Source organism: Coturnix japonica, chromosome 1 (assembly GCF_054131305.1).
Source record: "Coturnix japonica strain WE chromosome 1, WE-NBRP24, whole genome shotgun sequence".
Classification (NCBI taxonomy): domain Eukaryota; kingdom Metazoa; phylum Chordata; class Aves; order Galliformes; family Phasianidae; genus Coturnix; species Coturnix japonica.
This window is the reverse complement of record NC_140663.1, coordinates 55,817,453-55,831,219: the sequence shown is the minus strand read 5'-3', so window position 1 is coordinate 55,831,219 and position 13,767 is coordinate 55,817,453. Positions and strand designations below refer to the sequence as shown.

At 36.3% G+C, this 13,767-nt stretch overlaps 1 protein-coding gene across 4 annotated transcripts in view; it reads right to left on the bottom strand.

Annotated features, from left to right (window-relative positions):
• Window positions 1-1,093: 1,093 nt before the first annotated feature.
• The window catches only part of DNM1L (dynamin 1 like), a 35,159-nt gene continuing 22,485 nt past the window's right edge, over window positions 1,094-13,767 (bottom strand). For 2 of the 4 annotated variants that reach the window (XM_015866337.3, XM_015866348.3), the window contains 9 exons: window positions 13,544-13,699; window positions 13,344-13,433; window positions 12,489-12,581; window positions 10,944-11,000; window positions 9,742-9,819; window positions 7,474-7,641; window positions 6,735-6,844; window positions 4,638-4,797; window positions 1,094-3,370 (listed from right to left, as the gene is read on the bottom strand). In XM_015866337.3, coding sequence (XP_015721823.1) covers window positions 3,314-3,370; window positions 4,638-4,797; window positions 6,735-6,844; window positions 7,474-7,641; window positions 9,742-9,819; window positions 10,944-11,000; window positions 12,489-12,581; window positions 13,344-13,433; window positions 13,544-13,699 — 969 coding nt within the window. In that variant the 3' untranslated portion in view covers window positions 1,094-3,313. The remainder of the gene's footprint in view (window positions 3,371-4,637; window positions 4,798-6,734; window positions 6,845-7,473; window positions 7,642-9,741; window positions 9,820-10,943; window positions 11,001-12,488; window positions 12,582-13,343; window positions 13,434-13,543; window positions 13,700-13,767) is intronic. The other 2 variants (XM_015866355.3, XM_015866366.3) reach the window with 1 other exon arrangement.

The window sequence follows — 13,767 nt, the reverse complement described above, 5'->3', positions numbered from 1 at the left end:
GACATGCAGCAAATAAAAAGGAAACTATCTGAACATAAAACCACTGTCAGCAGTTTAAAGGATGTAGCTATTTGGACATAATATATTATTGGTCTATTTTATTTTTTTTTTTTAATTATCAAAGAATTATCTAATTCTCTCACCTCCAAAAGCAGTTCAACTGGCAACAAGTTACAAAAACAGATGTGTTTGAGAACTTTGGTATCTGCAGAAAACGCCGCTTAGTTGTCTGCACGCATAGCTGAATGAATTCACTGAAGGGAGGGAAAAAAAAGACTCAAAATAATTCAGTGCAGTTTAAAAATAGAAACAGCAGACTGTATTTTTTCCCCTGCTGCAATTCCATAAAGCAGGGGCCTGAGTTTGCAGTATGTTCAATATAGCATCTCTCAGAGCTAGTCCTCCATACCAGAGGTTAAAGATGAGTTTCACTTCAGTTTAGTTACATTTTACTTCAGCGTACAGTTTGAAGCAGACAGACGCTCACTCCCCTTACCCACCAAGTGAAGCTTGAAACTACTAAAAAACTCACAAAATCTATTGACAAACTCTACACACAGATACTGTGTTTTATTTACAGCACTACCACACACAGGTCAAATATTAATGTCAAGAAAACATTTACTAGCCTAAACTTGGCTACGGAAGTTGTTCTCTCTGTGATTGTTTCACTGGATAGAAGTCGTCTTTTTAACTAAGCTAAGCTGAAAGTTGATCATTGATGACAGAAGTGTTTCAGGTTTAAATTAAATAAGGTTGACTGTAAGAGATGTAATCAGTCTAACTTCTTGAGACTTCTTACCAGTTTGCCCAGTATTTCTTCTAATGGTGGCAGCAACAATAGCACTTACTTACTAAGTTCTGTTTCAGATGATCCACTGTTTGAAAACGATTAATGCCCACCAGCTGCCTGTCAACCCTATTACTTACACAACTGCAGCAACTGCTATAAGAACTAAAAATGATGTATTACAGGAGGGCAGGTGCAAACTTAAGGCTGTACAAGTATTCTTAGCTATCCTCCAAACTTGTAAGGGAATACGGTCCTGCCACCCAAACTAAAAGCGAGTTCAAAGCTTTATTTCTGGGATAATTCATGTTGTATTGTATCCGTTTATTTAATAACAGGGCTGTTACAGCATGGAATTATCAAGATTGGCATTGAGGATGACAAGTTCATTGGCACTCAAACATTACCAAATTAAAAATATTTGTAAAGAAAAAAGAAATCATAACATTAAAAAAAAAAAACAACCAACAACAGATGAACACATTGGAGACTTCACACGACATTACAGAGCCAGTTATCACTTGCAAGACGTTCTTAAATAAATAGAACTCATCTGCTTTATGTAGCACTTAGAACACTTTGTAATTCAGAATAACCCTTGACAACAGACTGCTGACTGACATTTGGGAGTTAAAACATAGGCAGCCATTCACTTAGGGACAGCTCTTTGTTAAAAACATTTCTTAGATGCTGGAAGTACAAGGGGAGGAGATGGTGGAGAATTCCAACTTCAAACGTAATGCTTTTGACCAAATTCCTACAAGCTTTCACTGTCAGCTAAAATTCACTTGAGAAGTGGCTTTCACTTCATTACAATCATATTTCTTACATCTGAGAACTACCGTCCCTGAATAAGAAGTGAGAAGTTACAATTACTTCCTTTATATTCATTATACGTAACATAAATGTCGTGACTTCTTAGGATGTTAAAAAAAATACAGATTACATTTCTGTGTCCTGTGTGAATTACTTCAGATAACGCATAAAATAACAATTGCACGTGCAACAAAACTCCTTGTCTTTACAGTGGTGCCAAACTCAAACTTATTATGTGAAAGAATATATTTTTATAACAGATCTTGTCGGAAACTGAGACCTCAACAGTTTAATTTTTAACCCTTAGCAGCTTACAACAGGAATTCAGCCTCTGTTAACTGATGAAATGAGAGAGGAATTGAAGAGGGGAATAAAAACCTCACAGTACTGGCCCAACATACTAAAAGCTGTGTCTCATTTTTCACATGCAGGTTGTGCGAAAGATAAAATACCAGCAACACCACAGTACATGTTGTTTTTTTTTAATTTATACAAAAAAAGTAGATCTGTTTGAAAAGTACATGCAAGTGTGCTGGCTGGAATTGAAGTCATTCTTTTATTCATAAAAATTAAAACACTTACCCTTTAAAGGTGAACAGTGTTTGACTGCATGAATTACAATCAGAAGAAAGTAATTCAATTTCCAACTTAATGTTTCCTAATATGATTGTCCTCAAACTAAAAAAAGAAAAAACTACTTACAGTACAATTTTCCTTAAAAGTAACTGTGATGATCTCTAGTATAAATATTCCAATCTCACAGGCTTTCTTTCATACTGTCCTATCTTCCAAAGCTCCATAGTAAGTTGTGGGGATCCCCTTCTCCCTGGCCAACTTCATCTGTTTTTTGAAAGAAACACTTGTTATCCTGTAACGGTTTTGAAATTCATTTTTATTTATTTTTCTTTCAGTTGTGCCAGAACAAATTTAGTATTGGATGGTCCAGGGGCTTGGTCCCAACGGGGAGAAAGGGGAAGGTGTTCTTGTACCTGATTATAAACCCCAACATTTTTACGCAAGCTCCAGTGCACATCAACAACTTGGCACCCACTTGTCAGTAGGCCGTTACTTGTTCGCAAGCTCCAGGCTGATTCATCCAACACGATATACTCCATTAAATGAAGTTGAGAATTTTGTCTGCAGTTTTTAACATTCGGAAAGAAATGGGGACACACATGTAGCAATACGGTAGACATCTCTACTGTGCTATAAAATTGACACCTCCATCTGTCACAGTGCATGCAATATAGTCATGAAAGAAAATACTTGGTGCTCTCTTCTCTTCACAGTATTTAAACTTCTATTGCAAAAGCAGCTTAAAACTATGCCACAAGACTACACTGTCCATCTTAACCACAGGCAACCTTTTTAGCAAGTCAGGCACTGGAACTTCAGTGTTTTTCCCCAAGTTCAAATGAGCCTGTCACTGAGATAGTAGACTTGGTCTGCTTTAATTTGCACCAGAAAGCTGGTAAGGAAACATGTAGAGCCATTTATTATGTGGATTAAATATGACTTATTTTGCAAAATACAGCATATTTTTTCTGTTTGCAAATCAAACCAACTGTCTTTACATGAGCAGATTTACACATTTGCAGTACACAGATAAGAGTTCATAAATAAAAATTCTACTCCGTATACCATGCCTAGCAAATTTGAAGTCAGTGTAACCTCCAATGCATATAAATAGCGTGGCTGGTACAGTCTTCACCAAAGATGTGTCTCCCGAATCTCTGCAATTATTTGACTGGCTCGCTGCAAGGCCTGTGCACAGAGAAACAAAACCACCAAAGTTAATTGGTATTTCTGAAAAGATTTCTCAAGGAAGCAAGGATGGCAGTCAGAAAGCGTGATGCCAGTATTTAAAATCAAAGCCAGTCATTTTCATTAGTGGTAATAACCTGCAAGGACACTGATAAACAACTATGGAACATTGCATCTGGAAAAGATCGTGCAAGGGAGAACTACTACAAAACAGAAGATAGCGCTAAGACTTTAGCAAAGTTATAACTAAATTGTCTCTCCAGAGAACTGAGTTATTCTAAAACTGTATTTCTAGTTAGAAGCAAAAAGAACTCACTGCCATTGTTGTGAGCAACATTAACATGCTCAACTGTTCCCAGTAACATGCTTATCTTAATGTTTCTTTTGTGTGTATACATACATAAATTCTCAAGAAGAGCAGATCTTTTTGCCATACACTATTTTACTGCTTTGAATATCCCCCATAAAACAGAGGGGGAAACTGCAATTATATTACTTCTGTATTGAGGTGCAGTCACTACAGTCTAGCCTGCTAAATTTCAGAGATTTAAACTGTTTTGGTTTAAGCTGAGAATACCAACTGATAATAAAACTGAAGTGTTATTCCAAACTGGAGAAATCCAGAGTTGAGTTTGGTCCAATGAGGCTTACAGTTTTAAGACACTTTCCCTCCTCACTCAAGTACTTTTTATCATACAGTTGCAAAGACTAAACTTGCTAAGGGTGTCTTGGATAAGCAGTATCTCAGGGCATCTGATCTCTCAATCATACACTGTTTGAAAAACTGCTGTTCATAGGAGAGGAGCACCTCTGGCTATTTTATTAATGAAGCTGCGCTGTTACCCAAGAGGCATTCTCTTCTATATAGTTCAATCCTAAGAAGCATTTCTGCTGCAGGTGTAGCAGATCCATAGTGATATAACTACATAATGAAGAAATGAAGAGGTTTTTTTAAACACCAGCATGTCCCAAATTCATTGATACAGACGTACACAGTGGTCATGACAACTTGAGTCTCAGTATTTCCTCTGTTCATACTACAAGGAACTCTCTAGATCCACCAGCCATTGGCCCACAGGCTGCGTGAAGATGGGAAGAACAGTTAAAAGACTGTAATCAATTCCCCAGAAAAGAAATACTGAATACAGTAGAAGAAAGTTAAATAAGAGCAAAAAAGAAACAAAATCTAGCATTTACATGGTTTCAGCTTTATCAACTATTCCCACAAGGCCCTGATCTTTTCCTGTCTTTTTTTCTTTTTAAATACCTTTAGCATGTCAGCTGCCTCTTTTCTGCGCTGTGCCATGTCTTCAGATTCTGTCAGAAGATCATCCAGCAGCAAGGATTTATACAGCTGGCCCACCAGCTCACTCTGAAGAGTGTCTTTCACGTGGTTCACCAGAAAATGCATCACTGCCTTTGGCACACTGCAAACACATAAAAATTGTTTCTTCAGGACATAATAAAACCAGGCCTAGATCAAAGAATTCATAACGTAAGCAAGGAGCTTCTCGGAACCTTGTCTCAATCTACAAGAAATCTACCACTGACATATATAAAAGCTTTCTATCTCAAGTAAAGTATCTTGTGCAATTTAAAGACGAATTTCTTCCACATGAGATAGGCTGTATTGTAAAGGACATGAATATATACTGTAAAAAGTACATGAAAAATAAATTACTTTTTTTCCCCACTAAGGACTAGAAACAGTCTCCACTATGACAGGCATAACTAAAGGGCTATGTCACCCTATGATCAACCTTTATGTGCGAAGGTGAAAGAGTCAAGGAAAGGATTGATACATCTAATCTTATCCAATCAACTGAAAGCAGGATCTCAGGGCAAATACCAGCCTGTATAATCTCTAAAGTAAGACAGTATAAGGGCAATTTACAACAGCAAATGGATTTGAAGTATGCAAGATGTGTTGTTTAGAATGGAAGCAAGCTGCAATCAACGCAATTCATGAACAATCCTTCCAGAAAAGGCTACAGAATCTGTAAAACATTTTTCAGTTCTCTGTTGGGCTACAATACCCCACAATGAAACCATGGTTTTAGCTCTGATTTCCATGCTGCTAAAATTCCTGGGAAAAAATAAATACAAGTACTGAAACTACTGGAACCTGATCTTCTTAGGGACTCAAAGTATGTATAGGAATACATTTCTGAAAAGGTGGAAATAAAATCACTATACTAGAACAGTACCAGAATCTAAAGATATGAATGGAGGATCAGAAGTCAAATTACTGGAAATTGCTGGGTTATTTCATCAGAATAGCAGCAGCTGACAATGAAAATATCAATCATCCTTCCCAGCTGATAAAAAGGATCAGTTTAAACAACCACTCTGTTGACACAACTCTGTAAGTAATATTTTACAACTAGAGTAGACTGGGAGCTGACATACAGTCAGTTCTGACTCACTAGGCAGTGATCCCATGTGATCTCATGTGCTCACAGTGCTATATCCAAATCAGAACCGTTATCCTGGTCAGATCAAGAGGTTTTGCTCAAAAGAATGCACTTTTTTTCATAATGAGTGCAAACCTAGACACTTAGATCTAGGATGAACCTAAATCCATCAACACATCTCAGCTTTTGGGATCATACTCCCACCTTTGGTTGGAAATTTTCCCCACTATGCAATACTGCTTTAAGGTTCTTTACTGCTCAGCTGGGGAGTGACTTCTCGGAAATCAGGATGCGACTGCATAGGTTTATTAATAGTGAAATAAATCACTTTACATCCTCTTTTCAAGCATTTCAAATTCTACCAAAAGAACTTAAAAAAGTCCAAAATATTCTGCGAGTGACCTGGCTAAGACTGAAAGCAAAACTCTGGAATCTATCCCAGCACAGCTTCCAAATAAGAGACTGAATCAGCTTTGCAAGTGCAATGTGTGATGGACATGAGTACAATCTTCAAAAGATATTTCTTAAAATATTTCTGAAGTAGGTCAGGATGTTTTAATGCATCAAATTGGCAATGCTTGGGATAGCATTTTTGCTGCATATTTATTGCAAAGAACAAAAAGGGTTAGCCATATCAGTTACTATTTGAAACAAAAAGGACAGCAAAGCTAAGTTCTCCCATTGCTATGTAACACCCAGAGTTTGTTCCAGTAGTTTGCTGAAAATCATCCACCTGAATTGCAGCATCCTAAATAATTAATTGAACCTCAAACTTATCAATGTAATATAGAAAACTGTTAGGAAAAACAAACAAACAAAAAAAACACATACTACTTCAGCCTTCTTAATTCTGTGAGGGGTGATTTATAAAAAGGCAAAATTACATAAATGATGCTTGAGATATCACAACATGTGTATGTCTTAAACACATCTAGGTAGTTTTGTTTTACCTGTCCTGAATATTCTTTCTGACAATAAGGAAATAAGATTTAATGAGTCGTTCAATCACTTCACAATCTCGCTGCTCACGGGCAGAAAGTTTGCGTGCGACAGGTACAGGCTATGTAAAAAAAATAAAAAAAGAAACCACGTTAAATTCCACTCATTTGTATAGGTCAATAAAACTCACACTGGGGGAAACCAAAACAAATTATTGCTCTTTCAGTCTGATAATTTGATACACATAATCTGTCTTGCAACACTACTGTTGACCTAGAGACATCAAAATCCAGATCTTTGAAACTGAAAGATCAGAGGGTACCAACCAACTTAGTTCTTAAAGCTCACTAAAGGAAGTTCTGCCAAGACTTTAAGAATATTCATCTATTTTTATTAATTCTTTTAATTTAAATTATTACTTTCCTCTAGTATGAAAAATGCCAACTTCAGCGAAAATGAACAGGCAGCTGAATGAAAATGAGCTGAGATTTGCTTCTGTTTTAGAATTGATCTAGATGGGGATTTCATTTCCATATTAATTTGTGAAATGAAGCCAATTATCCCAAATTGAGGACTGAAACTAGAATAGTTAACAAAGGGAGAAGAGAGGGGCCAGAGCTCCCTGTTTCTATAGCGGTCATTATTCATGAAGACAAATATTAGTAGCAAAGTCACAACATAAAGAATTAATGTTTTATTTTCCTGAGCCTTAGCTACGAAGAGAAGTATGCACCTTTCCATGACACTCACCACATCTAATAGGTTTACTGCGTGTCCTTTTTGAGGACTAGCAGGAAGAGCTGCAGCAGGTTTTGACTTTTCCTCTGCTGATACCTCCTCTGCTTTGGAGGATTTCAGCATTCCTCTCCAGTTGCCCGTTCCAGACTCCTGGGATACATCTCCTGCTCCAGCAGCAGCCTGCACAAACAATACATCAGAGAAAAACATCAGAGTTAAAACTTGAACACTACAAAGAAAACCAAATTTGTTATTAGTAAGCTACAGGTAAGAAAGACTCAATACAAGATTTTCATACATGTATTTTGATTTCTATGTTCTGTACTTCTCACCCCCCACTTTTGTGTTCCTTTTGGGAGACCAATGAAAAGGAAATCCATTGATGAGAGTAAAATATTACTAAAATGAAAGCTTTTTAAACATGTACTCTTCCTAATAATGGTATGAAATCCCCAGCACAAACAAGCTTAACCACTTCAGATCATTCCTGAAATACAGTATTCCTAAATCTATTGGCTTTTACCACATATCCTTAGAGTAATACAACCTACATCATCAGGATCATTCAGAAAACACATTTTAAGATTCAAGATTCACCACAAGGCCTTGAAAGATCTCAGTGTATTTGAAGACTTTTTATAGAAACCAAAGTTCTTTACAATAACAGCTTATGAAATAAATGAAATTCACGCATGGTTATGATAAATCTCCATCTTCTGGAAGCAAAGACAGCACTGTCTGGGAAGTAAAGTTTCCATTCCAGGGAAAGACTGACTTTGTTCTTTGGAGAAGAGGACATAATACCCAACTCTTACACATTAGAAAACATGGGTCATAAATATTAGTAGATAGTACATATTAGATCAGCATTAAAATAAAAAAATATGTATTTTAATGTGGAACAGTGTTAATTCTTATTTTGTACCTTCCCATAAGCCTAGCAGCTGTTCTATTTACTACATAATGTAAAAAAAAACAAATGATAGGTTAATCTCAGTGCTGGTCATTAAAGGCACTGGACTGCTACTACTTAGGTCTTCCTTCAGGAATAGGAGGAATGGAGATAGAACCATCTATTGTGTTTACAACTAAACCACCCCTACAGGTTGATCTTGGGTCTAAAGAGTGAGGGAATGGCAAATGGAGTACAATGGAAACCCAAGTGAAATGTGCACATAAATTAGTATTAATAAAATTTCACTGCTGTTCAGGGAAATACAAAATACATTATAAGAATTCAAATGAACCTCTATTAATAACAGACAGCCACTGATAAGGAAAACTCCATTACTCTCTTACTGATTTTAAAACAGCTACGTAAAGTGGCAAAAATTCCTATACCTCTCCCATCAATTATTACTGTGGAGCATGCTTCATCTCCAAAGCAGTTTCAGAAAGCTACATTCTTTCATAAGAAACAGAGCAGCAGAGTATACACCACTTAATAAAGAACAAGTTTTTGGGGAAACACAAATTAATCCAAATTTGGCAGTTTCCTGCAACTTCTGCAGTCACAACACTATCTTCTCTATAGCTCTTGGTTTCTTGTTAGATGTTTGCAGCATGTCAGAACCAATAAAACTCTGACCAAAACCATAGTTAAACTTCTACTGCTGAAGAGATTCTGACTTTAACCACTTTGCCGAGGACAGAAATGACAGCTTTGCACTAGAAGCAGAACATAAATAGGCAGTAAAGCAGAAAGCCTGAGTCTCCTTAGTTACTCCTACTACACAAACATGTGGTACTCCATCTTCTGTGACTTCAGTGAAAGCAATTAGCAAGGAAGTCTTTACAGTACTGAGCTGTTATTTTACACGACAACAGGTCTGAAGTGCAAAAAGCCACTGCAGAACACATTTCACACACAGAAGTGAACAGTTAAGGTCAGACAACAAGGGGGGCTCAGTTCTAACAAAGCCTGTAAGGATTCCCTGCAGGAAACTCACATTTTTAGTTTATCTTCTGTTCTTCTTTAACTGACAACACATCAAAAACATGCAGTTTAACAACCATGCTGAAAAACTTGGATTACAGTACTGTTGCACCAAACAAGCAATTGACAACAATATATTACAACCAAGAGTTCAAACAGAAAGCAGTGGCTTTGCCAGCTAGTTGCACATCTTTACCCATCATTGTGCATACTAACGTTATGGGTGTAGACACCCATCTTGTTATTAGGGACAGAGCACTAAAGACAGACTGCTTCCTGTAGTACCTGAAGTGCACCACAACATCAATTGGCATGCAGTGCTTATAGGAAAAATCAAAACAGACCTTGCCATCAGCCTCAGCAGAAGCAGCAGTAACAGTCTCCTGGGAAGCAGGTGGCAATGCACCTGGAGCTTTAGTAGACTAAAGAAGGTAAAACAAAATGCAGGGAGGGAAGAAAAAATATTCAACTGAAGACCACCAGATCTACCTGGCATATTCATGCACTTTTAGCTTCTAGTATATATATACTTATGTTTGGGTTTTTTAATCCAGAAAAGAAAATATTTTGGATTTGCAAGCAACACAGTAATATAAGCAGAGAAAAAAGCAAGTTCAAGACAGGTAAGGGAATTCTGGTTTATCTTGTCCTTCAATTTTATTTCAGCTCCTACACTGATAAATTAAATATGAAGTCAACTAGAAGAAGAACAAACAGCACTGAAAGCAATCTCTAGACAACTATGTTACATTCTTGGTTAATCCATCAGCTGTCTTCTACACACTAGAGGTAGTAAAATATTAAAGTCTGCTCTGAGACTTTACCATGCTTTTTAAGCTAAAGAACTTTAGTAATTTATTTCTATCAGCTGTACTAACACTTACTATAATGATTAAACCATACTCTGTGAATTCAACTTTGAAATACTTCACATAATAGTAAATATATGACTGACTGAAATCCCGATTGTCAGACTTTTCATTTCCACAAGGCAGTATTTTCATGAAGCTTGGTATCCAAGCTCCAAGGGTAGCATGCAACTGGATTTTGATGGCCAACTAACAACTTTATCTCCTCTATCTTCTCCCAAAGAAAATAAGGCTGAACTAAAATGGCAGTCTTAAGAGTGACTTTAAAAGACAAGTCACTGTGCTGGCATAGTACATATTTTAAATCAGTTCTTTATCTTTTGATATCAGTGTCACAGCCCTAAATATAAGCATTCATGTCCTGGTTTCATCTTTATTATCTGCAAACATTTAAAACCTCATCTGAAATGACATTCAAGTAATGTGTGTAATATTAATATAGATTTATAGGTAAGCTCTCGGAAACCCCTGATTTAAAACCTGTAAAATCTGCATCTTTGGAAGAAGAAAAAGCATCCTACTTCCATCTCAAGAGATCAAAAGAAAAATGTCAATACTTGGAAGCTTCCCAGCGTGTTACTAGGGCTGCGCATCAAAGCTTCCAGCATTTAGATTAGATCAAAGGGGAATGCATTACACTGAAAACAAGCAAACAAAAGAAATCAACATTTACTCACCTTGTCTCGTGGCACAGAAGAAGGCAATTCCCGGGCTAACCTGTTACGCCGTTGTTCCTTTAAAAATAATCCATCAAGACTTCAATTATGCATCGCTCTGTCTCAATACACATCCAACATTCATATGTTACAGATGACTTCAAATTTTAAAGACAAACAATCACCAATACTTTAATCTCATCTCATCAGCGCTTTATGACTATACTACGGTCCTATAACAGCCTCAGTTCTTTGGATGAAACTACACCGATTATCTGTTCAAAAGTAAGCTTTCAACATAAAAAGCTTTTGCAAAACTTTTTGCAACACTCTTCATAATCAAAGACCACAGCCTTTAAACAATAGGTTCACACAGAATCACAGAATGACCCGAGTTGGAAGGAACCTCAAGGATCGTGAAGCTCCAACCCCAGGTTCAAAGCTAAGCAGTTTGGCTCAGCATAGATCCCCTATGACCTTCATTAAGCATTAAATCTTCAAAATAACTCAGAAGGATTTGATTTCACAAGCAGCATAGTTTACTCCGATTAGCCCAAAAGGAAGCATTGACTTTACAACAAAATAGAATTTGAAGTGATCAGAACAAATGAAAATCTGATTCTTCTTGTAATTGGTAATCGATTCTCCACTGAATAAAGATAAGATGCTTTACATGCTCTGTTTCTTCAAACAGTTCAATGTCCTGTTCAGGAAGATGTTGGAAAAAGAACTAATTTAGGTAACACACAATAAAACAATAATTTCATATGTTCAAATTGATAAAGTCCTAATTCTCATACTCACAGCAGTTTGTGCAGACATTGTACCTGAACTACAATTTACCTTGGTAGACTGCTCTTCAATCAATTTCATAACCAGTCAATACAAAGTACATAATAGAAAGCATGAGGTAGGAACTAACAAGCAGAAATGACAATAAAAGCAATTGAAAAAGAACGGTACTACAAAAAAAAAAAGTGTTGGATTAACAAGAATATCAGCAAGCTCTCAGGCTTGAAATACTACAAAGAAAATAGGACTTTGAGAATTCCATATACCACTTCTACAGCAACTGCTTCTTTAAGATTACGATAACAACAGAGATTATCAAAACTGAGTGTGCAAAACAGAAAGGCTACAGAAACTGTAAGAGTAAAACTATCTTTTTAAAGTTTTTGTTCCAAAAATTTGGTTTAATAGCCACTATTCTGATGCATATCTTATTTTTCAGAGACACGCAGAGGCAGAACTGTTTTCAGTAAAATATCAACCACTGGTTCTGAATGTAATATGCAATATAAAGCTAACAAAACAACTGATTACAAAGTAAGCGTACACCATATTGTAACACATTCAAACCTCTGCACTTCAAAATAGTCAACTATGCTTCATAGAAAATGTGACAAGTCTGTTCTTTCACTAGTTATTTAGATTCTCACTTGAAGAGTCAAAAAATAAGACAGATTTAAGCAAGATATAACCCATGATCATAGAAAATCCTTCAACTTATCCACTCTTCAGCTAAGCATATTGAACTTATTTTTGATGAAGATTTTATTTTCTTACCTCTATGTTGTTATTCATTAAGCCACAGGCATCAGCAAAATCTGGATGCTTGGTATTGATATAGGCCAACTCAATAGCCACTAAATTATGAACCTGCAATGAAGTGACATTCACAGAAATTCAGTGATTTTACTGGTAGCAAAGAAAAATGACCTACACTAATGATAACACTAAATGACCCAGACTAACTGCTTAGACTACAATACATTGTAACTGTCCTTACAAAAACTGTTCTTACTGCCCCAAAGACACTGAAGTTCCGACCTTGAAGAAAATGAGAAAGGAATTCATTCTGTCACTGCAATACACTCAGATATTCAGCTTTTCTCTGAAACACTTATCAGTTTAACTTGTTAGCTTTATTAAGCTAACCGTTCTCCATCAAGAAATAAACTCAGCAATTTAAGGATCGTAAGCTATACAGTTGCAAGCCACAGTGAGAAACATCTCCCCATTTGAACACAGAACAACTTCTGTTTGCTTTTCACATCAAACATACACACATTTGTACAAAGTATCTTTATCTCCAATATATTAGAACATGTTTACCCAAAGACAGAAACTGAATTATCAGCTCTCATTAGCTAAAAGGCATTGAAAGTGAAAACAACACTTTATCTTACTCTTATTGAAAAACTGAAACATAACCCGACCATCATTCTTTGTTCTTTATTTATCTTCTAATATATTACAAGCTTCAAACAATGTAGCTAATAAATAGTGCACCATTATGAACTGTGATTCTTTTAAAGATCTGGGTTCCAGATATTACAAAGCTGACAGAAGCAACAAAGAAAAGTCCAGAAAACATATATATATATATTTTTCCAGAAACATAAAACATGAAAAAATTACCATTTCATTTGTGACAGGAAGCCTTCTACGCAGAAGACAAGTTACTACTTCAACTATGGCATCGTGTAACTTGGGAAACCTCAGCAACTCCTAAAAACAAACATTTACTGATAAGACTTTGGGTTTTGGGGGGTTGGGGAGGGAAGGAAGGACGGGAAATGCCTAATAATTGAGAACATAATTCAAACACATTATTTTACCTGTGTACTGTAATTACTACAATGCTGTATAATTCTTTGCATTTCTTCATGAACCAGCTCCACACAGCGAAGGCTGGGCTCTTCTAAACGTTTGATTTGCCTTTTAACCAGCAATTCAAATGAAACTTCAGGAACAAACAAGGCAGGACGGGGACCCTAGTTTAAAAGGACAGTAAAAGTTGTGAAACTGTATATTAAAACAAGGTAGTTATAGTCATGAGTTT